At 37.7% G+C, this 25,361-nt stretch overlaps 1 protein-coding gene across 1 annotated transcript in view; it reads right to left on the bottom strand.

Annotated features, from left to right (window-relative positions):
- Positions 1-11,466: 11,466 nt before the first annotated feature.
- The window catches only part of iars1 (isoleucyl-tRNA synthetase 1), a 66,038-nt gene continuing 52,143 nt past the window's right edge, over positions 11,467-25,361 (bottom strand). The window contains exons 26-34 of the mRNA XM_061727431.1: positions 24,440-24,614; positions 19,751-19,863; positions 17,764-17,859; positions 16,028-16,204; positions 15,637-15,757; positions 15,259-15,384; positions 14,805-14,951; positions 12,584-12,736; positions 11,467-11,558 (exon numbers count right to left, since the gene is read on the bottom strand). Of these exons, the coding sequence (XP_061583415.1) occupies positions 11,476-11,558; positions 12,584-12,736; positions 14,805-14,951; positions 15,259-15,384; positions 15,637-15,757; positions 16,028-16,204; positions 17,764-17,859; positions 19,751-19,863; positions 24,440-24,614 (1,191 nt within the window). The 3' untranslated portion in view covers positions 11,467-11,475. The remainder of the gene's footprint in view (positions 11,559-12,583; positions 12,737-14,804; positions 14,952-15,258; positions 15,385-15,636; positions 15,758-16,027; positions 16,205-17,763; positions 17,860-19,750; positions 19,864-24,439; positions 24,615-25,361) is intronic.

Below are 25,361 nucleotides of genomic sequence, written 5' to 3' on the forward strand. Positions count from 1 at the left end.
CTTAGCCACCGTATAGTCATTACATTAGTGAGGGTCACCACAGGAAAGTGTTGCCTCCATCACCTTTTAGGAAGCCACACAAACAAGTCAGTTCAGCTATTCAATATCCAAATCAATAGACAGCCAACACCATCTCTGCCAGACACACACCAGCTCAATCCTCAGTCATGCATGGATGTCCCACAGCACAAGGTCTGAAGGTCTTTCCGGTTCAGTCTTTAAACATACTCCAGCAACAGCTCCACCAAGAGACTCGTAGGGAGAGTTCAACAGATGGCTCATCAGCATATCTCTGAAAACCTCAACAGCTGCTGCTTCTCAGCGTGCCGCGGACAGGTACAGATGCACTGATTGCAATTTTCCTGGTCGACTCTGATTTCTAACTTATTTTTTTATTTTTTTCAAGGTCTGCCCTGCTACTTCCAATATTGGCCAATTTGATTTAATTTGATTTTAGGGGTTAAACTTGGAATTTTTAGGGTTTGAATTTTGCATTAACTGGCACTGAGCATCCTAAAACTACTGAATTTCACAGGTTCATCTTTATCCGTCACATTGATCACCAGGTGCAGCAGGAGAAAAGAACTGAGCAGCTGACATGGACATCACATGTATAAATGACGTAAGAAACACTAATTGTTGCATTGAGATTGGCTTTAATGAGGTTGTGTGTGTCTAACCCTTCACAAAGCCAGGTCTTAAACATTTTCTTCTTGATAGCTTTTCTTTTTTTGTTTTTTATCTTGATAAGTTCATTAGTCTGTGACTACTTCTGTCATGGAATCATATCATCAGCTTTAGGTAACTAAGAAGTTCTGAGTTGACAACACTGTTTATAGCTTAGCTGAGGTTTACGGTTGTTCTCCGTATTAAACCTCTCAAACTTGACACTCCCGTTAGCAACTGTGGTTTCACCTACAGCTGAAGGTTAAAGTCGAAGTCATTCTGTGAACACAAGGGTATATGAATATGACCAGACACAATAATGACACATTTATATTTGTCCTTGTTTAAAGCCCTGCAGGGTGATTATTGAGTAACAGAAAAATTATTGAGATTATTGAGTAACAGAAAAATGCAAATGTGCATTAACTGATTGATTCACCTGGATCTTTACACAGTGCAGAAAAAAACATATTCACGCACATGCATGCTGTTAATTTTAGCACAATAAACATATTTCATGTTGTTTCAGCTTATAACTCTTTGATTATGTTTCTTGTTAAAATATAATAGCGTGCATCACATTTCAGGTTGTTCAGAGGCTTACATTTACTTACACCACTTACAGCTACGATTATGAAATACTTTGACAATGACAAGATCCAATAGATCTCCTTTATTTATGACAGTGATGGATTTTTTTGATGGATGTGAATTTATTGTTGGCTGTATCGACTGACTTATTTTGTCCCTGTTGTAAAATAGAATTTTGAGTTCAGCTGCATATTGAAGTCAAAATGTTGGGGCTATACAATGAATAAATCTGAAAAATAAATGTCTTATTACTGTACCGGAGTGGAAATTGGTCAATTTGTGGACTTGAAATTGGTTTTATAAAAAGGGCCAACTTATTATTCTTAAAGAAGGCCTTAAAAGGATTTTACATAATAAATGAATAACAATTACACAATCATTTTTGTGGCAGATAATAGGAGTGATACAACTGCGTGTTATGAATAGCTCGTTCTTGTTTGACAAGCTGCAGCCTCTGCTTCTTAGACGTTTTCTTCTCTGACGCTTGCATCAAAGTACAAAGAATATGCTTTTCGTCTCGACACTGACCTTCAAAGATTTATTAAGCACAGCTCTCCACGCTGGAAAAAATGCCATCCCACACAGAGCAGCAATCATTTCAACAAACTAAATAAAACTCCAAATACAAATGATCTCTTTTCCAACAATGGCTTACAAGAATGAAGAATTGCATTGTTTTGTTCCTTCTTCCATGAGCAGAAAATGCAGTTTACAAACAAAACCAAAAAACCACAACAGCTATAACTGCTATAACAGTTTTTTTTTAATGCCCAACAAACACGTGGAGTGAATTCTGGGGAATGTAACAAAGAACAAAATGTCAGCAGGAAAGAACTTAGGTGACCACTCAGGAGGCGCCTGCTGTGTCTCATACACGGCAGGAATTTTAAGCCTATGAAGTAGGACTCTGAAAGTAAACAAAACTAACATGCTAAACATGTTGGATAAAGTATAAAAGGTTCAAAAATAATAGAAATAAACTTTTTCCAAGTTTGTCACTTCCTCCAAAATCAAAATTGCTAATTCGTTTTTGTCCCAAATAGGGCTTAGTTGGGGAAAAAAACGTTGACCTATATCCTCCGAACACAAACAACCTTCTGTAAGCCTATTAAAGTGCTGTTTATCTTAAGTCCATATTATTCAACTGCAAGTGCTGAAAATCCAATTTTGCCAAGACTCACAAATCAAACAAGATGACACAGCACAGCTACAGTAAAGGTGGCATAATATTCAACTTATGCACTGCACGGCAGAACCTGGTCACAAATAAACATGGTGCACTTAGCACCATTCAGACCTAAAACTGATTTTAAAAGATTTCAGACGTCTAAAGGCACCCTGAAGAATGACTTTACACACTCCAGGTCTACCCAGGCCTCAAGATGGACTGATGACTGACCTGCCGGCTGCATGCTATATATATATATATATATATATATATATATATATATATATATATATATATATATATATATATATATATATATATATATATATATATATGTGGAATACCTTTCCATAGAGAGAGAGAGAGAGAGAGAGAGAGAGAGAGAGAGAGAGAGAGAGAGAGAGAGAGAGAGAGAGAGAAGACATTCATAGTTGTGCTCCCTCCTAAATGCCCAGGATTCAATAATGCACCACACCCCTGAGATTCCCTGCACAGCTAGTTCTCATGAGTCGCCAACTCAAACAGTGTAACTATGGATTTGAATAAATTCATGCAAAAGTCATTAAAAATATCAGAGCATAGTTGCTAATGAGGGAGATTGGTGGAGAAAGGGGTCTGCTTTTCATCAACAGAAAAATATAAGGTATATATGTCACTTGAACTTGAAGGAAAATTCAGTTTTCTAGATAGTGTTTTGTTGGCATTGTAGGGAGTTTTAGTGCTGATACAGTGTTGGAATCTGGGAACCTGGCAAGTTCTCAAGACACATCTTTACAAATAGTCTAAAGGAGAAGGCATAAAATAACAATCTACAAATTGAAGCAGTTACAGGGTAAAGCAGAGCCTTCAATTAAAGAGCGGTGGAGTCTTTGAAAGCAACTTTTAAAATCCTCTACTTTTCTCCCTGGTCATAGAGAAGCAAATCCATCACAGATATACCATTTGATCATTTGTGATCTCATGGTGATCTCATGGTGATCTTATGAAGGATTTTTTTAACCCAATATAATAAATGCTCATTTTTAAAAGCAAAATATGTACACAATATTTCCATGAGAAGATTTAAGTGATATATTAAAAAAAATCTTTTAGTTGAAGTGAACCAGTAATTCCTCGCTACATTATTGGTTTCTGGCTATAAAGAAAAATATGTATTGGCACACGGATTAAAAACGATCAATCTATTTCCTCACCCTCCCGAGCTTAATAAAACAGTAAGAGTCAAAAAGGGGGAAAAAAAGAAAGAACCCTTACTTCTGTAGGCAACAGGAGCCTAAAGGCTGATTTATGGTTCCGCGTTACACCAACGCAGAACCTACGGCGTAGGGTACGCAAATACGCACATTGTACCTTGCGCGTCGCCGCGTACCCTACGCCGTACCCCACGGCGTAGGCTCTGCGTCGATTTAACGCGGAACCATAATTCAGGCTTAAAGAGGAAACACATGAAATCATGTCCCTCTAACGAATAACTGGTTATCGAGCCTTGAGACGGTATGATAAGAAGAAGAAGAGACAAGCAGCATATATGAGAATAAAAGAGGTAGGACTGAGAGGCTGCGGGTTCCAGTCACATCCCTGCATCTCCGCGGATGCCAGGACACCTCGCATCATCACCGAGTCCTCAACTGACGGCAGCCTCATAACAACCACAACTATAAACGGGAACGCAAAAGCCACCATTTCATCAGACCCCCCACGAAAGAAAAAAAAATCCTCCTAAGAAAGGGTGATATGTTCTCCAGCTTGCGTGAAGCGCGTCTTACCTGTTTGTGGGGGAGCAGGTGCGTCGAGATGAAGACAGACGCGTGTAGGAGCTGGAGTGTCGGAGCTCCTCGTCGGGTCACGACGCACGTCATGAGCGCATGTTTCTACCTAGTTTTCCCCGCTCATGTTGGCGCACGGCTGCTTTAAAATGCTCTAAAATACAGGTGGACGAGAAGCTGCGGTTCCCTGCGTGTGTGCCTGTTAATCAAGCTGCCATTGACCATGAATGGTGGTGTTACAAACAGTCCATTCTTTTTCTTCTTTATGTTCTGCAAACCATTTTAAATGGGTTCCTCTTTCATCCATAAACATACACTTACTAGAACAGGGTTCGGCAACCCAAAATGTTGAAAGAGCCAAATTGGACCAAAAACACACTGGTGCCGCAAAAAATGAAAAGTCTTGTATAAGCCTTATATTGAAGGCAAGCGGGGAAGATTTTATTTTTCATTATGCACTTCGAGAAAAAAGTCGAAATGTCGAGAAAAAAGTCAAAATGTCAAGATTAATGTTAAAGTACAATCTTGAGAAAAAAGTCGAAATGTCGAGAAAAAAGTCGAAATTTCGTGAAAAAAGTCGAAATGTCGAGAAAAAAGTCAAAATGTCGAGAAAAAAGTTGAAATGTCGAGAAAAAAGTTGAAATGTCGAGAAAAAAGTCAAAATTGTGCATCGAAAATCGAAATGTCGAGATTAAAAACTTACTAGACCAGGGTTCGGCAACCCAAAATGTTGAAAGAGCCAAATTGGACCAAAAACACAAAAAACAAATATGTCTGGTCTGGTGTCTTGTATAAGCCTTATATTGAAGGCAAGCGGGGGAAGATTTTATTTTTCATTATGCACTTCGAGAAAAAAGTTGAAATGTCGAGAAAAAAGTCGAAATGTCGAGAAAAAAGTCGAAATTTCGTGAAAAAAGTCGAAATGTCGAGAAAAAAGTCAAAATGTCGAGAAAAAAGTTGAAATGTCGAGAAAAAAGTCAAAATTGTGCGTCGAAAGTCGAAATGTCGAGATTAAAAAGGAAAGTAAAAAAGAAGAAAAAAAGAGAAAAAAAGGAAAAAAAAGAAGAAAAAAGAAAAAAAGAGAAAGGAAAAAGAAGAAAAAAGAAAAAAAGAGAAAGGAAAAAGAAGAAAAAAAGGAAAAAAGAAAAAAAAAAGGAAATAAAAGGTCAAACATTTTTGAAAAAGCTCCAGGGAGCCACTAGGGCGGCGCTAAAGAACCGTATGCAGCTCTAGAGCCGCGGGTTGCCGACCCCTTAGACAATAGTCTGGCTACTACAGTCTGATGTACAGAGGACATGGTGGCTGGGTGGTTGGCACCGTTGACTCAACATGAAGGGCCGCCGTTCCATGTGGGGGTCTCATCCAGTATTACAGCTTCCTGACACACTCTAAAAACATGGACATCAGGTTAATTGGTGTTTCTAAATACCCCAAAGGAGTAGTCTGGGAGTGAGCTGGTGATTGACTGGGCGGACCCTTGCTCTTTACCCCGCTACAGCTGGGACAGGCTCCAGCTGACCCTAAAGAGGAGTTGAGTGGGCATAGATAAGAACGTTTATGTAGATGGGATTTGAACCACTGATACTCCACTTGGCCTTTAAGATTAACAAACAAGTCAAGAAAACCTATAAATACAATACAATGAAACTGCCCTTTCATTGTATTTATACACCAGTTAACTACTGCAGGTTTAGGACTTTCTGAAAAAGTTATACCTTTTTGGTTGTGGAAATGTTGCCCAAAAGTTAAGACTGGTGTTGTCAAATGGTTGACACAGGAAGTTGTAAATGTGATTAGGATTTTGGTTGCAGCTCCCACTGAACATTTCCTGGAGGTTCTCCTTAGGTCTCTATTGGGGCAACCTTTAAGCAACCTTTGCAAAACGTTTATCTAACCTTTAAATCACAAGCAACATTTAGAAAACCTTATTTTAATGTCAGAGTTTCAGCTAATCAGAAAAAGGTTTTTGAAGACAGCTACAAGCAAGTTTTAACATAGCCCAAGTTTTACAATTCCCTGGGTAGGAAATCAATTTGAATGGTTGAACATACATTTTAGGAACTGGTCCTGCCCAATTTCCCCGACGCTCAGCTTTGATCAATTCTCAAACCTTGAAATGATGGATAAAGGATTTACTTCTTTTTCAATAGAGCCCTCTTCCTGGCCCGCTTCTGCTTTATTTTGACCGACTAAACACTGTACGTTGCTTATTTAAACTATTTTCTTCAGCTGTCTGCTTGATAACTGGCTATTTGAAATAGCTAGAGAGACTGGAGATAAAAAATATGCAAGGGTTTATATGAAACAACATAAAATAAAAAGTTCTGAAACTGACTTTGACAAATTAGTTGATTCCCTTAACTTTTTATGTTGTTGCAGGACCTTTGGAAGCAATTTCTGGGACTCTCTTTCAATAATCTGCAACTACAAAACAAGTATTTTGGTCAAAATGTTGAGCAAACCGCTCCAGCTGTTTGGGTTTGAAGGGTTCCTTGTCTAGTCCAGTGTTTTGATCTTAAGTCATTATCCTGTTGGAAGACTCCTGACTTGCAACAGAGACCAAACCTTCTGATGCTGGGCCAGCACATTTAGCTTCGGAATACTTTCAGAATACCCCTCCATGCTTCACAGCTACGGCCTTCTTTCCTTTGAAAACTTCATTTTTATGTCAGTGAACCTAGAGGTGATGTTCTCAGCTCTATTCTCCTAGAAGATTTGTGGCTTGTAGACATGCACTTTTATATGGTTTGCTTTCAACAATGGAGTCCCCTTTGGTCATGCACATTGGTTCAAATGGTGATGGATAGAAGGGTGGATTGATCTGATAATGATGCAACTTGATCTTGGGGTTCACCTTGAATCTCCTTGGAAGTTGTTCTGGGTTCTTTGATTACCATTTATATCATGCATAGCTTGAATGTGTTATTAATTTTCCTCTTGTGGCCACAGGAAAGTTACCTATGAAGCTTCATTAGTTGTTTTTTTGATTCGTTTATTAATGATTTTGTTGAATCCCAACTTAAGTGACTGATTTTCATTAGTCAGCTTTCAGTAAATTATCATTTATTATTACTTTTGCCAGTTACAAGTTACTTTAGTGACCATTATTGGCTTTTTCTTTCCTTAATGGACAGGTGCTGTATATTTGTTTTCAAGCCAAAATTATTAACATCTTATTGGAACGCTGCATAATAATCAGAGGGATACTCATGGCATCACATTCTTGCATCGAGTAGCAAACTTTTTTTCTTTTTTGCAAATTTATGTTGTATTCCACAACACTTAAGGTTAGGTATACATTTTTTTTATCATGTGGCCTGACAGCTCACACAAAATCTACACAAAAATAACTACAATTAGCTTTATGACCCTTTTGCTTTTCCTACTTGATACCTCTTACTGTGCTTTCTTGGTTATATTTGCAGCTGTCATTCTTAAGTGGGCAACATGCAGAGCACTGAAAATTGATTTACAGGCAGAGATTTAGATTTTTCCATTACATGGCCCATGTGTTGCCAGAACAGACTGGCTTTAAAGAGCCCCGACTGGCCAACGTACTCTATAAATCATCAGATTTTATTCTGCAATATAACAACACTTATTTTATTTTTTGAGCTTATTGACATGTTTACTTGGCTCAAGCTGCATATTGTATACAAAGATTGCCTTTAGCAAATGGGTGATTGACTTGTTTTTTTACCCAGGGTGAGGTGTGCAGAGGCACAAAGAGCAGCTGCAGCAGACGGGAGCGAGATGGATGAGAGGCGGATGAGACAGAACTGTGGTTTTAATATTTAACCAGTGGAGCTGCATGCTCCACCCAGAAAGGAGCAGGATAAAGTCATCACACCAAAGTAATACTGTTACAAAGATGCTCAAGTGACAAGAGGGAAATACTGTACTGACAGAGTTGATAAGGGTTGTAAACAGGTCTGTCATACAACTGTCATTTTTAATCCATGCTCCAACATAAAGTGGGTGAGGAGCCCTATAAGCATCCGTCTTTCATCAAAATAAATAAATGTATATATTTTTTTTAAATAAAAGAAATTCACAGCTGCAAAGCAGGAGATGATTAGAAGATGACAACAGAACGTTATCATGTGGCTGTTTCCTCAGCTGGTACTTTAGTTAAGCAATGACGGTGAACTGCAACAGAGGAGGTCAAGTTGATGTCTGGAAAAACTAAGAACCGTTCACACGATTTTCACCCAGATATCTTTAAAACCTGTTTGGCAACTGAAGACTTTCAGGAACGTGTGGCATATTCTGAAGCAGTGATGCTCTTAATATCTAATATCATGTTACATAAATAGAAATAATTTACACATTAGACACGTTATAGGAAAACCTTCCCTTTCCACACCACATACTTCTGTATCAAGGTGCAAATAATCATCATAACAACACTTATCCGGTTTAAGAAGAAACTGCACGGACTGAGGAACTTAAAGCTTTTATGTGACAGTGAACAAATGAGTGTTTGCAGAGAAAAATGGGCCAAACTTTATGGGAAGAACACTTCTTCAACTGTGAATTATGGGGGACATTAATAGAACAGGCTTTGGGTTTTTACTGCTACATGTGACATTAGAGGGCAGAAGGGATTCAATTAAATATTAACAAATCCTGTAAACAAACATATGTTTTAATAATCAACAGTCAAAGCCGACCTCATGGTCGGGCACTTTATAAGAAAATAAAGTAAAGTTCAACACTGAGTTTCTACTGGCTGGATATTTGCATCTTTTTTTTTTTTTTTTTTAACACCTTGGGTGACTTTTGCATACAAACAAAACAATTTAGGGTAAAGGTGACATTAAATGACGTTTCTATTTGGCTGGTGGATGGGATTTAAGAACTGGAACTGGAGCATTGTTATGGTAACAACTAGAGGCAGCGGAGCGACCTGGAGGATGATTAATAACATCTCCCCATGGACAGCTGGATCAGATACTATACATGCTTCACATTGCTCAAAGTCAAAACTAAAAAGCGCCATGCTGGTGAATGACCCACTTAACTGGCACAGAGCATTACTTCAGCACATTTACAGTATCTGGAGAAACTGAACAAACAGCAGCTAGGGTTAAGATACACCCCTCTGGCAGTAAAACAGCCTATAGCTGACCATATTTGGGAAGGTTTGGTATTAAAACGATTGTCTGATGACACCTGTGTGGAGGTATTTCATCTGTAGCCTGGGATGCATATTTTATAATTAAATCCTGTTCTGTTTTACTTTAAACACAAACACAAAAAAAAAGAAAAAAAAAACACAAATAAACCCTTAATTTTCTAAACTGCGTGTTAGTCTGACTTAACTTTGAAGCTGAAGTTGTGGTTTTGGTCGTTTTTTCCAATTCAATTCAATTTTATTTATAGAGTGTTTATTACAACATAAGTTGTCTTTAGACGATTTCCAGAGAGCCCGAACATGACCCCCAAGCAGTTATTACATCAACATAAACAACGGCAGGTAAAAACTCCCCTAGTTGGAGAAAAACCTTAAGCCAAAAGTTTATCTAGTGTACAAACATCTTGCCATTGTTAAGTGGTTTCTTCTTCGAAGGTTAGTCTTCTTCCCATCTCATCCTAGCCAGGAATACTTTTCCAGTTTTCTAGTGCATTATTCAACATTTTTTTTCTTAGTAGAGTTTTTGGGAAATACAAAGAAAGACATCACTTCATTTAATATGAGGCTACAGGCCGTTGCAGGTGATCTCAGCTGTGCATAAAGACTAACAGAACGGGGAAAAGAGCTCACTTGGTGAAAAATCACTCTCTTCTATTGATCACAAACTAAAATGCGAAGTAACAAAATTAAAAATAGTATTTGAGGCTTTAAAAGAAAAGATGGGTGGGCTTCCTTTTTGACCAAAATATTACATTTATTGGAGCGGGTTTCATTATTGCTGCAAATTATTAGACAAACAAAAAGAGATCAAACATGACCCCCCACACCCCCCTCAGTCGTACTAGTCAGGATCTTCTTCAGCTACTGAACTGAGGGAAAAATGACCAGTTCATAGAATTTAATCCAAGAAAGTAAAGTATTTCCAAAAATGTCAAACTTTATGTTTTTTTTTGTGCTGCTGTGGCCATTTATACTCCATTTAGCTGATTTGGTCTCCGACCTTACAGCTAAACGAAATAGAATTAGCTGGTCAAAATGTCTCGTCTTTAATAAAAGCAAAGCGCTTTCATTGTTGAAAAACTGCAGGTCCCACAGACTGTTGGTTAAAGGCCTAAAAAAAAAAAAAAAAAAAAATGAGATAAATATAGTAAGAATGCACATATATATGCCTTAGGTTCTTACCAGCATGGTATTAACCATTAATATGTGTGCAGACAAAGTATTTAAAAAAAAAAAAAAGGCCTGAAACAGGGAGGGGAAAAAAAAAAACACATGTAGATAGTCACCTTTGTATTTATTCTGCTCATCATTTAAAAACAGCGCATTAACCATTTGTTGCACTTTTTATGACAGAAAGCTTTGGTGTCCCTACGGTACAGCAGCCCAGAAATCCATTTCACCTTTTCAATGCCTTTACTATTGTCTAAGAATTCCCAGTGCCATGAACACAATGGCTTTATCTTTTAAATTCAGAATGGTGAAGAGGCACAATGGACCAAATTCCTCTTTTCAATTATGCGCCAAAACATAATCACTGTGGGCTGAGCACACAGAAAATAAGTCATGAAAGGAGAATTTAACCTGTATTATTATCATAACAAAGAAAATCATCATTGGTAACATTGACAGTTAATCGAGTCTCTCCAAGAGTTACTGAGAAAATAAAAAATTCTGATTTGGTTGAAATTAACCTTTGCGATTTGTTTTCCGAGCAGTTTCGTGTCCCTTCGTCTTTTACATGAGACGGTTTCCATTGTGCCAACATCAGCTCCTTCAAACATCTTTTTAATGTGTCGACCAGTTATAAGGAAAGTCATTCAGTCCTCAAGTGGATTGGTTTTGATGTCTTTTGATGTACGACATGTCAAAAATCTCCCTGATCAAGGAGGGAAAAAAATGGAGAGAGACAGTTAACGATCTAAATGTGATTGTATGCTTTATTAGAGCCATCCTTGGATAGTTTTAAGTGGCTAAAATCTTGAGACGTGGATGACAGCGACTACACGCTTTAACAGTTATGAAGTTGACAGACAGGTCTGCTTTGCATCAGGATTTCCAAAGAACAAAATCCAAGCACATCATCGGGAATTCACCGCACGCCAGCGGGGCTTTTAGCTGGTAGAAAACGTTGCTGTGGGCCTGCGGATTCATGCTTCAGCGGTGGTTGGAAGAACTCGCACAAACAGAGTTTTGGAGTTGAGAGATTTTACAGATGAATCGGCTGGCAGCTCTGGAAAACAGAGACACACAGATTTACAGTGTTTGATTTAGATTGTAACCAACATTGAATCTGAACAAAAACTCATCATATTGTAGTTTGTGAAAATGGAAACGACGACTCCAGGGGAAGTTAGTTTACTGAGATGTAAGAAAGTGCTTGTGTTGTTTCTGAAAGAAAAGGCCTTTCTTCAATTCTTTATTTTATTAATAAGTAACCCATTATGACCAGATGTAAGATAAGAGCGCTTTCACCTTTTAGGCCTGGAGAGACGCAGTTGTTGCATCAACAGTCTCAAAACATAAATTTAACAAGAAGTCAACGTCACAAATTCACAATAAAAGCAGACAGTTTGACCTCTCTAATGGTTTTTATTCCACAGCTCTGGTTTCTTCAGGGGCTGAGAAAAAGCAAGCTTTAGGATAAAGCGTAAAGTGAAACCTTAAGGTATGAGAAGGATGTTTCAAACAAAGCCTTCAGTCTGAATGGCTGAAACCACTCACTTATCGAGTTCACTTAGATGAAAAGAAATCCAAGAGTCTGGTATTTCATTTATTTTAAATTTAAGGCAACCTTTCGGAGGGCCACTACTGTCTTTTTACTATTATCACAATTTATAGATGTGCAGCAGTGAAGTAACCTGGTGAGGTCGAGCTGGAAGTAACTGGATTACTCAGCCTTCGTGAATACTTTGATGGCATTTACATTTGATATCTTCTTAACTAACTCAAAGCAAAACTGTTACCTATAATGTATTATTTTACAGAATCATATTACATCAACAACAACAAAGTGCAGAGGTGCCAATGGTATAATAGTACAACCTACATCATGCAATATTACTCAATTATGCAATTTTTTTTTCTTTTGAAAGATTTAAAAGCAATTATTTTGCGCCCCAAACCTCTACTTAAAACTTTTTGGGACATGATAGATGAAGCAGATAGTATGTATCAAACTTGATTTCTTTCTTATTGCATGTCTACCTGCAAAGAAAGCACATGCGGTCATGATAAAGCATCATCTTCTCATGGTACCTTGAGTAAGGTCCTGGTCCAGGTACAGTTTGAGTCGTCTGCTGCGAAGGCCAAAAACTTTGGCAGCCTCAGAGAGCAAGCCTGAGTAGTGGAGTATGTTACGGCCCACCGGGTTCACCAGCAGCAGGGTGCCTACCTGTCCAGCCTGACACTCTAAAGGACACACAAAAGAAAAGCAAAATAAGAAATTATAACTTTTACAGTACATATGTTTAAAATAAAAGGTATCCAAGGACAGTATGCGGTCATTTATAGGAAAAATTATTAAATAGAGGATGAAAATGTATCCAGGATTAGTCTATTTGAAAATAAAGGCCCAACGACCCACGTGCCCACCCAGTAATCCTTTGAAACATTTTGGGTCTGAATCACAGCAGAGCATTTACCAACCAAAAAATAATAATAAAAGTCACGGTGTGACATATCACAAACAATCACCACCGCTTTTCAGAGCATTCATTTAGGAATGCAACCAATTTGGAAAAAGACATGACAAAACTGGAATGGGAACAGAGTCAAGGACCCGTTATGTGCTCATGCCGAGGATGACATTTCTCAGCAGATTAGTGACGCTGATGTAGTCAACCACAATAAAACTGTTGAAACGCTCTGCGGAGGCGTCTACACAAGCAAACTGTATCTGATTAATACATTCAAATTGTAAAAAAAAAAAATTATATCTATCTATCTATCTATCTATCTATCTATCTATCTATCTATCTATCTATCTATCTATCTATCTATAAATAATCGCTTCAGTTGCAGTGGATATGAGTGAACGGCCATCAGGATGAGAGCTGCAGGCATGCCAGTGTTTCCACCAGCTAAACATTAGAGGAAAGGCTCTGTCTCAGGCTCCCTGGATTTCAGGGAAAGGATAGATGTGGGCAAAAGACTTGAACATATTTTTATATACACAATACCATGTAAATAAGAACTTGCTGACTGGCTCCTGCAACTCTGTTTCTGCAGCTTCAGAAATAGGAAAAGACTGGACGTCGTTTATTGTTAATTTAATGGTATGTAAAGGTCTGACTGATTTGTCCCATTTTCTACCTCTTCCTCTGTTGTTGAAGTGTTAAATGAATGGTTGCAAACAATGTGAAAGAGTCTGAGTGTAAACGATTGAATGGATGGACCTGGATTATAGTTAAGGAAAAGAATAATTATAGTCACCAATATTCAAACGGTGAATACATGTTGGCTGTTTCTCAATGTTTTCAAATGATAGCTTGAACATACGCAGTGTGTTGAAATGAATCATCTAGATGTAAAAATTGATACCACTCTTATTATTATTTCTTATTCTACAATAGAAATCCAGTTGCTGCCAGTGGCTTCATAGCTTAGCATACATAATGCAACATAAAACACTGTAAGACTGCAACTGTGCATTTGGATTCTTATGTTAATTTTAAAAAAGACATAAAAAGTTCATTAACTGATTAACTGAACAATGTTTGCTTTTATTTTTCTCTTTTTGTTTGTATAGACCAGCTGTCTAACTCTGCTCCGAGCAGCAGCGTTGCAATAACTGTGCAAGAATGAAAGTATAGATCTTGTCAGCTGTTGCTTCCTCAAAAAAACAACCAATCTTTTAAATCCCTGAAGAAAACATTTGTTTGCGGGAGACCAGGGTAAGTCAAAGAGGAAAAAAAATTATTTTCAACTTTCAATAAAATATCTGAACACCTACTTACAGTAATTTGAAAACACACTGAATGTACCCCACAGCATCAGTCACTTCGATTCATTAAAAACAAATGATTGGATCTTTCTGGAGACACATTTTAAAAGCCGTAGACCTGAGGTCTGCTCCAACTGTCAGCTCCTTTAAATCAGGATTAAAAACATTACTGTTTACTCAAGCGTACTCTTAAATTAAACTTACCTGCTGTATTCTACTGCCTTTATTTTTAACAGCTTGTGCTTTTTATAATTTTACTTCTTTTCTTATTCTTACCCATGTGTTATTATGTCCTGTCGCTTTTAATGTCAACGTAAAGCACTTTGAATTACCTTGTGTTGAATTGTGCTATATAAATAAATTTGCCTTGCCTTGCCTTGCCTTGCCTAAAAGCGTTTGGAAGGTCTCCTTGGATATGAAGCACATTTCACAACTAACTGCACTGGTTTCTTGATTATAAAGAGAAAACACAAGACTGCAAGCTTGAAAACTGAGCAGGACATATTATTTGTGATGTGAAAATGTGTCTCTCACCCGCTGGTTGTGCGTTGCACAGAACCAAGTTCACGTAGGGACACAGCGGGGTGTCTGTGGTGGGGACAGGGCCAGGAGACGATGGGTCTGAAGTCACGCACAAAGTTTTACCGCCCAGAGCCTGAAGGTCCGTTTTGCTGGTCAACTCTAAATGAACAAAATGTCAAAGAGATATCAAATATTGCATCCATTGATTGAAGTCCATACGCTGTATAATATTACTGGCTAAATCATCTTTACTATTGTTAAATTTTGTTAAAAATCAATGACCCGAGTAGTTACTAATAATGAAACAAAGAATAATAGTTGAATAGGTCATGTTTAACATGACAGTGTAGAAAGGATATTGGCAACAGAAAGAACAGCAGTCAATCACATGAAGAGATTGACTGTAACTATGATTCATTGGTCTCACGAACAAAGTGTCTGTGAGAGGAGCTGGTGTGATTCTTACCCATCCCACCACTGTAGAATCTGAGCTGGGTGTTATTGGTTCCAAAGATGCTGCTGCACACTTTCCTTAGTTTCTCCAAGTCTACACAGTTATCTCCTTTGGGATTCTCCAAAAGTACGACGCCCTCTAAAAGGAGAAAAAAAAGCCAGTTCATTAAATAAATTCCAAGTAAGACAAATTAACTGAATCTGTGTTGTAGGAGCAAGGCCACAAATCCTTTAAAAACATCATAAATACTGTAGCAAATGTAATGCATGTTTGTCATCATGTAATCAGATTTTGCTTTGTTCCATTTAAATGGTTCTTTCTTTGGCATCATCTCTGAAATGAAAAAGATGATTGGGGGGGGGGACCCCACTCCTTGTGTAGGCGACTGACCTTGTTCTTTGTTGTTGGCTTTCACCCTGATGTTGACGTATGTGCAAGCTGGCCCATTCAGAGGAGCTTGAGAGGCTGAAGATCCTTTTACTATGGTGAACTCCAAGTCTGAGCCTTTCAACTGCAAACAGGCAAAGAGCAACATGAGTTCAAAGACACAGAATTTTGTTTATTACAAAATATCTTATTATTGTATATTACATTTAATACATGTGGTAAATATTATGTGAAATATTAACATTTTTGTTTATACTAGATGTTCATACCATTTTAATGAAGTATACCTCACAATTGATCGTGAATGCAGGTATCATGCTTCCTGTTTTATGGCTAAACTACAAGCTGCCTGTTAAACTGACTGAATAAACTTACCAAAGGCAACTTTTCCTACCTGAGTCTTTTCCTCTATGATGACACTGGCAGTCTTTGGGACAGGGTAGGGCAGAAGTGGAGCCTTGGTGGTGGCCAGAATGAAGTCAGTGTGAGCCTGGACCACAGAGGCCAAGTACTCCCCCTCTGGTTGACAGCGGTAGTACACCGTTATCTCATCAGATGGCACCAAACGCCCCTAAGACAATACATTTGAAGATATGATCTGGTGTTTTATGGAAAGAAATGCCAAGTATAGCATTAAAAAAAAACTGTTAATATGATATTATGGGATCAGGGATAAGGAAGAAACTTTGCTAAAAGCTCCTTAAAAAGCAACTGCAAACAAATAACTACCAAGGACGACAAGACAAAAGTAAACAAAATAAACTGGCAGACAAACAGAAATAAGAATAAAAGCCCTGGAATAATAATACAAAAAAAAAAACAACAAATAAAAACCAAAGGAAGTGAGGGACATTTTTCACTGGATGAAAGTCCATCTATTTTAGTATCATCTGCTGCCAGCGTCTTCCAATCTTGACACATTCAAACACATTGATCTCATTCTAATCTGCAGTAGGCAGCTGTGGACACGTGCACAGCCAGACTGACTGTCGTGCACGCCAAGCTTGCTGGAACACCTCAATTGCTGTATGTGGCTCAAGGGCAGAAGAAAAGGTTGCTGGATACAAAGGAGCAGTCAATCAATGGAGGGAGGTTTATAGGCTTTCCCAAGTCAAGGTACTGACCCTGACAGGGCTACAGAAGTGTGTGTGTGTGTGTGTGTGTGTGTGTGTGTGTGTGTGTGTGTGTGTGTGTGTGTGTGTGTGTGTGTGTGTGTGTGTGTGTGACAGAGAGAAAGAGAGTGAGTCAGGTAAAGCTTCAAAGCTCCCCAGCTGGTGAATAGTCTATTATAAAAGGGGAAATGCTGACTCCTTTTTCTTTACCCTACTGCCCACGCTAAAAGTGACAACTCATGCACACCCACAAACTACAACTCCGCATGTACAAGAATTGTTAAAAAATTAATTCTCATCCATGGGGTGGAAAATTCCTAACAGATCCCAGTTTGAAATAACTGGAGGAATTTAGCCTGGCCGGGGGCCAGTTCACAACTCTGCTATAGGGGGATGGAAAAAAACTGTTTGTTTCTTGTGAAAACAAGGGGGCTGTTGGTTAATCCTTCTTTACTCCCAAACCACTTCAAAGCCCAAACAGTAGAATCTGAAAGGGGCCAGACTCTAATTAAGCTTCCGTTAAACCTGCTTTATGATGGAGAAACCTCTAACTGTGACGCTGCAGTGGAAAGATTTTTCAAAACTGCCCTGACAATAGCATGGGACATAAAGTGAGGGGACCGGAGTGATTAATGGGAGAAAACTATGACCTAAAATATCAGAAGGTCTTCACTGTTGACAAAATTATTAAAAAAATAAAAAAATCAATATGAAAGTGGGGGAGTCAACAATCTCGGATACCAAAGTGTGCATTAGAGGTTCACCGTATAAATAACATTGTTTGTAAAACAAGGAAAAACTGCTCAAACGTTGAGGTCATAAGTTTAAAGAAAAAAAAAACAACTGCCTTACACTGCCTCAGTGGCATGTTTTGCTCAGCTTGAAGCAGCCCTGATTACACGCAATGGATGCTTTAGCTGTGTCAGAGTTATTAAACACTGGATTGTAAAATTCAGTAGCGGCGTGTTATGCGTCAGCCTCCTTTCCACAGCTAGCAGTGCTCAAATAATTGCCACACCTTCTTGCGTAGTTTCTGAATGCGGTTGATGACCTCTCGGGCAACACCCTCATCCACCATGGACTGGTCTGGAGTGACATCCAGCAGTACCAGCACCTAGATCACAATAAGCAAAAAAGGGGAGAAGAAAGTACCGGTAAGAGGTATTTAATTATGAAATCTATTATAGAACTGCTCTGGACAACCTCAAACAGCTTTCAGTTTATTTACATTCATAGGTCTAGGCCTGAAGGCTGTCATGTTTTTTACTTAATAAAATAGAGAATAAATGGATAGAATAAGCTCTGAAGATAATTGTTATACTACACATGTGTGTACATTCCTACAATCAAGGCATATATATCGCAGGCCTTTATTTGTTGTTCTTGCCCAAAATAGTTCAGCTCAAGGGTTCAAAAGGAGCTCAAAAAGGAGTTATACTTTGGCATGCCATCACTTTTCTCTCATATGGGCCTATGGAAGGGCCTCTGGCCATTTTTTTTTTTCACCTAAAAAGGTGAAAAATGTAATGGCCTTTTCAAACTTTTGGAATAAATTCATGAAACTCCTTCATTTTACTTCTTTTTTTCTTTTCCAGGTCAATAACAAGTATTACACTATATTAAACAACAGTTGCCACATGAATAGATTGTTTATTTGCTAATAATAATAATATTCATAATAATAATAATAATAATAATAATAATGAAGACAAAGAAAAAAAAGAAGAAAAACAAGACATTTTAAAATAATAAAATAGGAGACATAACTGAGTAAAATGTTTTGTTTAAATATATTTCACATTAAATTCAAATTAAAAACACTGCTGTTCCACTTTGCTATGGAGTTGTAATAAAAAAAATCATTTTAAATTTAGTTTCAAACACACATTTGACAGAGCAATAACAGATAGTTTCACATAATAACCAGAGATAAAAGTTTTATTCATCTTTTGATAACTTCAGCAACTTGGCTATGCAGACTTTATTTTTTTCAAACTATTAATTTAAGTTATACAGTTTGAAACTAATACATTTAAAGAGCATTAAGTGAATAAATCACTAAAGCTGCAGGTTAAACAATTATAAAAAATAAATAAAATCAAAGAAACAGCAATGATTGCAATACTGTACTCTGTGCGCCACTAAATAAGTGTTGTGGTGTGTAAAGCTGAACTTCTGCTCTGGACTGCATATTGAGGTAAGTAGGAAGGAAAGAGATAACAGTGACAGAGGAAATACATAAAAGAGAAGAGAGCAAGAGAGCGAGAACAGAGACGGAGACAGATGGGAGCTGGAGAGACAGTGCAAGTGAGTGAGAGAGCATGAGAGACAATAAAAAGGCAGTTCAGTACTTTGGTATTAAGGTGCAGCCGTGTGGTGTGTATACGGTTGGAGGAGCACTGATTAGAAAGGGGCCTGTGGGAAAGGCATACTTGCTGGTTTCTATTTAGCCGTGAAATGATTTCATACATTTCACACATAGCAAAGACCCACAAATGCATTTACAGTATGTGGCAGCATCGTGCAGCACAGCAGCGTTTGCTTTTTTACACCAATTACATTTTTAGTTCAATATAGCCAACGAGAGCAGGTAATATGGCAGTCAAGAGGGAGAAAGGGGTAGCAGGAAGACAAGTGTATCCGTGTCTCTATATCATTCTACTGTGCTAACAGGAGACAATTTCTAAAAAGAATGGGTGAACAAACATTATTTTTGGACATAATCATAATCATCCATCTTAACTCAGCGCATAATAATGCATAATTTTCAAGAAACAATGGAAAGCAGTGGTTTTCTAAGAATAAACAAAGCCATAGTGAAAAGAATTTGAGGACTGTTTTATGTTGCATGAATCTGATCAATGTAATGCCTTTAAAAAAAAAGTGATCTTAAACTACTCAAGCTACTGGGAAGATATGTTTGTAAGAAAGAAAAAAGAAAATACTTTTTTTTCCTAATTTTCATGAAATGTTTTTAACATTAGAACATTTTGATGCAAGCATACCTGATCATCAGAATGTGCCTCATAATTCGCAGCCGAGCCAGAGCTCTGATCAAAGGTGTACATCAGCCTCAGGTCCTCCTCGTGAAGCTCGTTGCCATCCACCATGATGGATCCTTAAAAGTAACCACACAACATCAATACAGACATCTTTTTTCCCCTTCAGTGAATCAAACATGCCATTTATATAAAAGAAATCACAATGGAACCAGTGTGACATCACAGTCAAACTTTCTGATATAAAATGTATCCTCCACCTTATGAATACTGATGGAAACTAGCTTTTAACTACATGTGGTACAACTGTTGATTACTCACCACTTTCTTATTTAAAAACAAGATTAAATGGTGTGATCCTCACTAACATCTATTGTGACGGATCTCAAAACTGACTGATTTTGGAGGGACAGTTTTTGTCCTGTTGAACTCTGAGCTGGCAATAACAGGTTCTTCTAATCATCGTGTCTTTTAGCCCCCCTTCAAACTACACTGTTCAAGGAGGTTTTTACCTCCTTCAAAACTTCCATTTTGGATGTAATCAGGTCGCTGTAAAGAAACTTCTACACACGAAAGCTACTTCTGAGCTACTCTGGGCGTGCACGCTAATGTCAGATGTACATCCAACCTCCCTAGTACTTGAAATGATAAACTGTTCCACATCAATTAATAAACCGTTAATTTATTAACATCAACTAAATTATATACATCATAAATTATATGAAGAGCTTCAGTCAGGATTCAGATCATAGTATCAAAATAGCACTGGTGAAAGTTATCAAGTCTCCTCATGGCTTGAGACATATGGAGGATTTTTTGTGCCAAAATTAAATAAATAAATACATCATTAATTAATTAAAATGGGAATTAAATATATCATTAATTAATTAAATGTGTCATTAATTAATTAAAATTAGAATGAAATATGTCATTAATTAATTAAAATACAATTCGTTTTAAGTAAAAATATATATTTATTATTTCAGCATTTAATTAATTAATGACACATTTAATTAATGATTTTGTGTTGCGTGTGAATCATGAAATGTAAAACTGCATTTAATTAATTAATGACACATTTAATTAATGATTTCGTGTTGCTGAATCATGAAATGTAAATGTAAAACTGTCAGTTTCACTCGTCAAACTCAGTGGGCGGATTCCAAACACCTCATTGGTTCCCCTGCACATCAAGTCAAGGCTAATCGAATCCACATAATGGATTGTTGCAGGGCTTCGGGACACATTCCGATAAACTTGGTGGCGCTATTCACCTCTACGTTGGTTTGGATACTCTACTCCAAAATTTTTACTCTACTCCAAACTTTTTACTCTACTCCAAAATGTTATTGACAACCACTGAAACCTCGGTCCTCTAACCACAAATGTTGAAACAGCAAGGTGTACAAAATGTCAAAATCCTGCCCAGAGCTACTGAGAGAAGCAGCGAGTTTAATTGAAGAAGCTCTGAGCAGAACTCCTCCGGCTCCAGCGGCTCCGTCACAGCAGATACCTGCTGCTGCATCACGCAACTCTCTACAACACGCAACTCTCTACAACACGCAACTCACAGCTGTCATGTTTAGAAAGCCTTCTACCTCCAGTTTCAGACCAAAGCAGTGGATTCCACTAGATTTGCGTTAGCTCCGCCCACTGAGTTTGACGAGTGAAACTGACAGTTTTACATTTACATTTCATGATTCAGCAACACAAAATCATTAATTAAATGTGTCATTAATTAATTAAATGCAGTTTTACATTTCAGGATTCACACGCAACACAAAATCATTAATTAAATGTGTCATTAATTAATTAAATGCTGAAATAATAAATATATATTTTTACTTAAAATGAATTGTATTTTAATTAATTAATGACATATTTCATTCTAATTTTAATTAATTATTGACACATTTAATTAATTAATGATATATTTCATTCCCAATTTAATTAATGAATGATGTATTTATTTATTTAATTTTGGCACAAAAAAATCCTCCATAGAGACAGTGGACATGTGTCTATACTTGCCCTGTTAGATCTCAGAATTTGAAACAGTTGATCACAACTTTCCTTTACAGACACATGTTATTGAAGGAACCACATTAGCTTGGTTTAAGTCACATTTATCTGATATATATTCTAGATTCTTCATGAGAATGGGGAGTCTTCCTCATACACCAGAGTTGGCCATGGTGTTCCACCAGGTTCTGTTCTTGGGTAGTTAGTTTTAACTCTACATAGGCTACATTATGTATTATTATTAAGCAGCATGGCATTAACTTTAATCGCTATTTCATTGTAAATAATGCACAGCTATATCGATCCATGAAGCTGAATGAGACCAGTAAATCTATTGAACTACAACTATGTCTAAATTAGACCTGAATAACTGCTAATGTCCTATTACTAAACTCTGATAAGACTGAGGTTTTCTTTAGACCTTCTCTTCAGAAATTTTGATTACATTAATTTAGCATTTAGTATTACTGTAACAAGAAAAAAATCATTTCATGGAGCTAAAGCACTAGAGTGGATGCAGATCAATTTCGCCCCTGAGGTTGCTTTAGATGAGCTGGTGTCTGGACATTTACTTGTATTGAAAATGTTTCAATAGTTTTCTCAGCTTTTGTCTCTACTCAGATCCACGAAGAATGAACTCTAAAACACCACAGAAAATTCTGTCTACCTATAACACATGTCTATTTTGCCCATGGTAGCAATTAGCCATGTCTGCGTTGATACTAAAACCATGACCATGTTGCCCTGTACTTAACTACACCCAGAGGCTGAATAACACAGCTACCATTTTTCCCTGATCTAAGATTTCTCTCCTCTGATTCACTCCGTCCCTTTCTGCATCTTTGCTGTAACCCTATTCTTTTACCTCAAACACAACACTAAAGGTACGGCAAATCATTAAATGCCTGTGATCTGTAAATCAATCACATTCCTATCAAATCACAATCATCCTAATCTAAACTGGACTTTATTCTAAAATAAAAATGTGAGCAATTCAATTTAGTAAGAACTGTCTCATAAGTAACACACCTTTATACATCCTCCTTTGAGAACCAAAAACAAAGAGTTTTGTTTTATTTAGATTAGCACCATGAAATAACTTTTACACAATCATAAGATTGAAGCTTGCCTCTCATTGTACTTCACTGTATCTCGCGATTCTGTGGAAATTTTCATCTCTATGTTTTCTAGCATTTTAAACACCAGTCTGTTAAAATGTTAGGAAAGATGGATGTGGTGGCAGATTTATCTCAATCCTTTCATCGGTCTTGCTCCTATTTTTCCCTCCAATTGGCCTGACTTCAAACATCCTTGTGATCGAAAATATGAAGTTCCCACAGTCCAGCTGACCCCTGCTGCTTCCCACCCTAGAGAATCTGGGGTCTTTCTATTTTTAGAGAGACAAGATACCTTGTGCTGCTTTAATCCCTTCTTGTGCTCCAATTGTGTGGAGGACAAACTTCCTCTGTGTGTGTGTGTGTGCGCCTTTGTGACATGCTTTATTGCAAGAATTCACAGTTTACACTAACTGCTCTTTAATTATTCATCGGGCGATAAGAAACGTCATTACCTACTGATAAAAGGGAAATCTTGAATTAACACAGCAGACATTTTCCACCATATTTGGGTCTTAACTATTCATAGGGACAAATATCTTTGGAACTGGTTCAATATAGAGGAAGAACACAATAATAGGAGATTTCAAAATAGCTATCACGTCATCCTTCAGGGAAATTATTTGTGTTGAAGCATAAGTTACTGTTTTTGTCGATTCAAGGGTCAGCTTATTAAAAGCCATAAGATAAAAATCAGTAATTAGCCACCTGATAGGGCCATTGGGGAGTGCCGTCCCTGATGGCTGCCACATGACCTCAATACCATCATCATCTTTCAACGTACGCTGATTTACTTTTAAATGGAGGCTGCAGACACTCTTCACTAAAGAATCTGTTTGTAAACCACAGGAGAAGTAAAAGCTGCGAGGTAAACTGAGATGAGAAGATATCCACTGTCCAGTCTTGTATTTTCATATTCTGATCAGCTGTGTGCTTGGCTGTTTCGGGGAGATAAATAATAATGGTTTTTGTATTAGATTACTAATCAAGATTCAAATCATCGGACACTGATTTTACATTTTTGGCATGAACAGGAGTCTTTTTGCTGTAAGACCCTTTTCTACGGTTGACAGCAGAACATCAATCTGGCCTGACTTGTCTTCTATTTCATTTATCGACTGGTAGTCTGAATAAATATGGTCTCTGTGGTCCTCATTGCAGCCCACAAGGCAAGCCCACATTGAAAAAACCAGCCAACATACAAACAAACCACCGTTCATGGATGATGAAAATTACAGAAATTAGGTAAACCTCTGAGTACTCTCGATGTAGCGACCCAAATACATCTGGCAAACTGTCTATGGCACACAGCTGCTTGTCATCTTCAACTTTGACCACTTAATCATTGCATTAACGAACAAAAAGAAAAAGGAAAATTGAATTTTAAATACCTCAATCTTCCTTAAATTCTCATAAGTGATTTATGCGATAAAGGAATACAATGAAACATTTACACATCAAGATTACACAGCAAATCTGCTTTTAAATTGCTAAAATATTTAGCACTGTTAAGATTTGCATTAAAAAATGATGTGGGACTCTTTTTGCTCATTAATACCTGTCTTCTGGAAGGCCTCTAGCTGTTCATTGGTGAGTTCCTTGATAGAAGCAGTGACAGCTTTGAAGGCTCCCTTTAATCTTTTGCCCAGTACCATGTGGTCTGGCTCAGCTCTCAGGCGGATACCATACTTGTCCTTGTCCGTCGAAAGAGTCAGCTGTCGCACATTAAGCTCCTATGGGAATAAAAAAAAAAAAAAGTAGTCTCAGACCATGTTTTTGAAAACATCCAGTCACTGGGGCAGATTTATTACTGCTTTGTGCCTGTAAACGTACTACTCTTTTTATCATGAATGCACAGTGCAAATGTAACACCTGAAAAGCAGAAACACATCAATCTTTGAGCTTGGCCATATATTTTTAATGACGGAAGTTTCCTTTATGGGCATCACATCAAGAATTGTTGTGATTATTTACAACTAAAAGGAGAAAAAGAAAAAAAACATGATATAAATTTTAACTGACCGCCAATAGATGCTTCAAGGAACCACAAATGTTGCACACTGAGCGGAGCGTATTAAGGGGGAGTTTTTCGTCCATCCAAACATCTAACATAAATTCACTGAATGGCCACCAGGCCACAACCGAGACCCTCCTCTCATGTTGCTCCTCAGGGGTGGAACAAGTTACCAGTGACCACTTAAATAAAATTGCCCCTCTACGTTCAAGAAGGTGTAAAAAAAAACTGTCATGCCATAACCTGCTCTTCCCCTCCAGTTCTGCACTGAAATGTGGCACTTGTCTGCGCATACTTCACATGTGATCTACTATGTTACTGTGGCGTGATTGTATTCCTATGTCCTAAGTCACTTTGGATAAAAATGTCTGCTAAATTCAACCCGCTGGGTGGCTCAATGGTTAAAGCAAGCAGCCCCAGTTCTCCTGCCGCGGTCGCAGGTTTGATTCCCGGCCTGCAGCCCTTT

This window comes from Cololabis saira, chromosome 8, assembly GCF_033807715.1.
Source record: "Cololabis saira isolate AMF1-May2022 chromosome 8, fColSai1.1, whole genome shotgun sequence".
In the NCBI taxonomy this organism is placed as follows: Eukaryota; Metazoa; Chordata; class Actinopteri; order Beloniformes; family Belonidae; genus Cololabis; species Cololabis saira.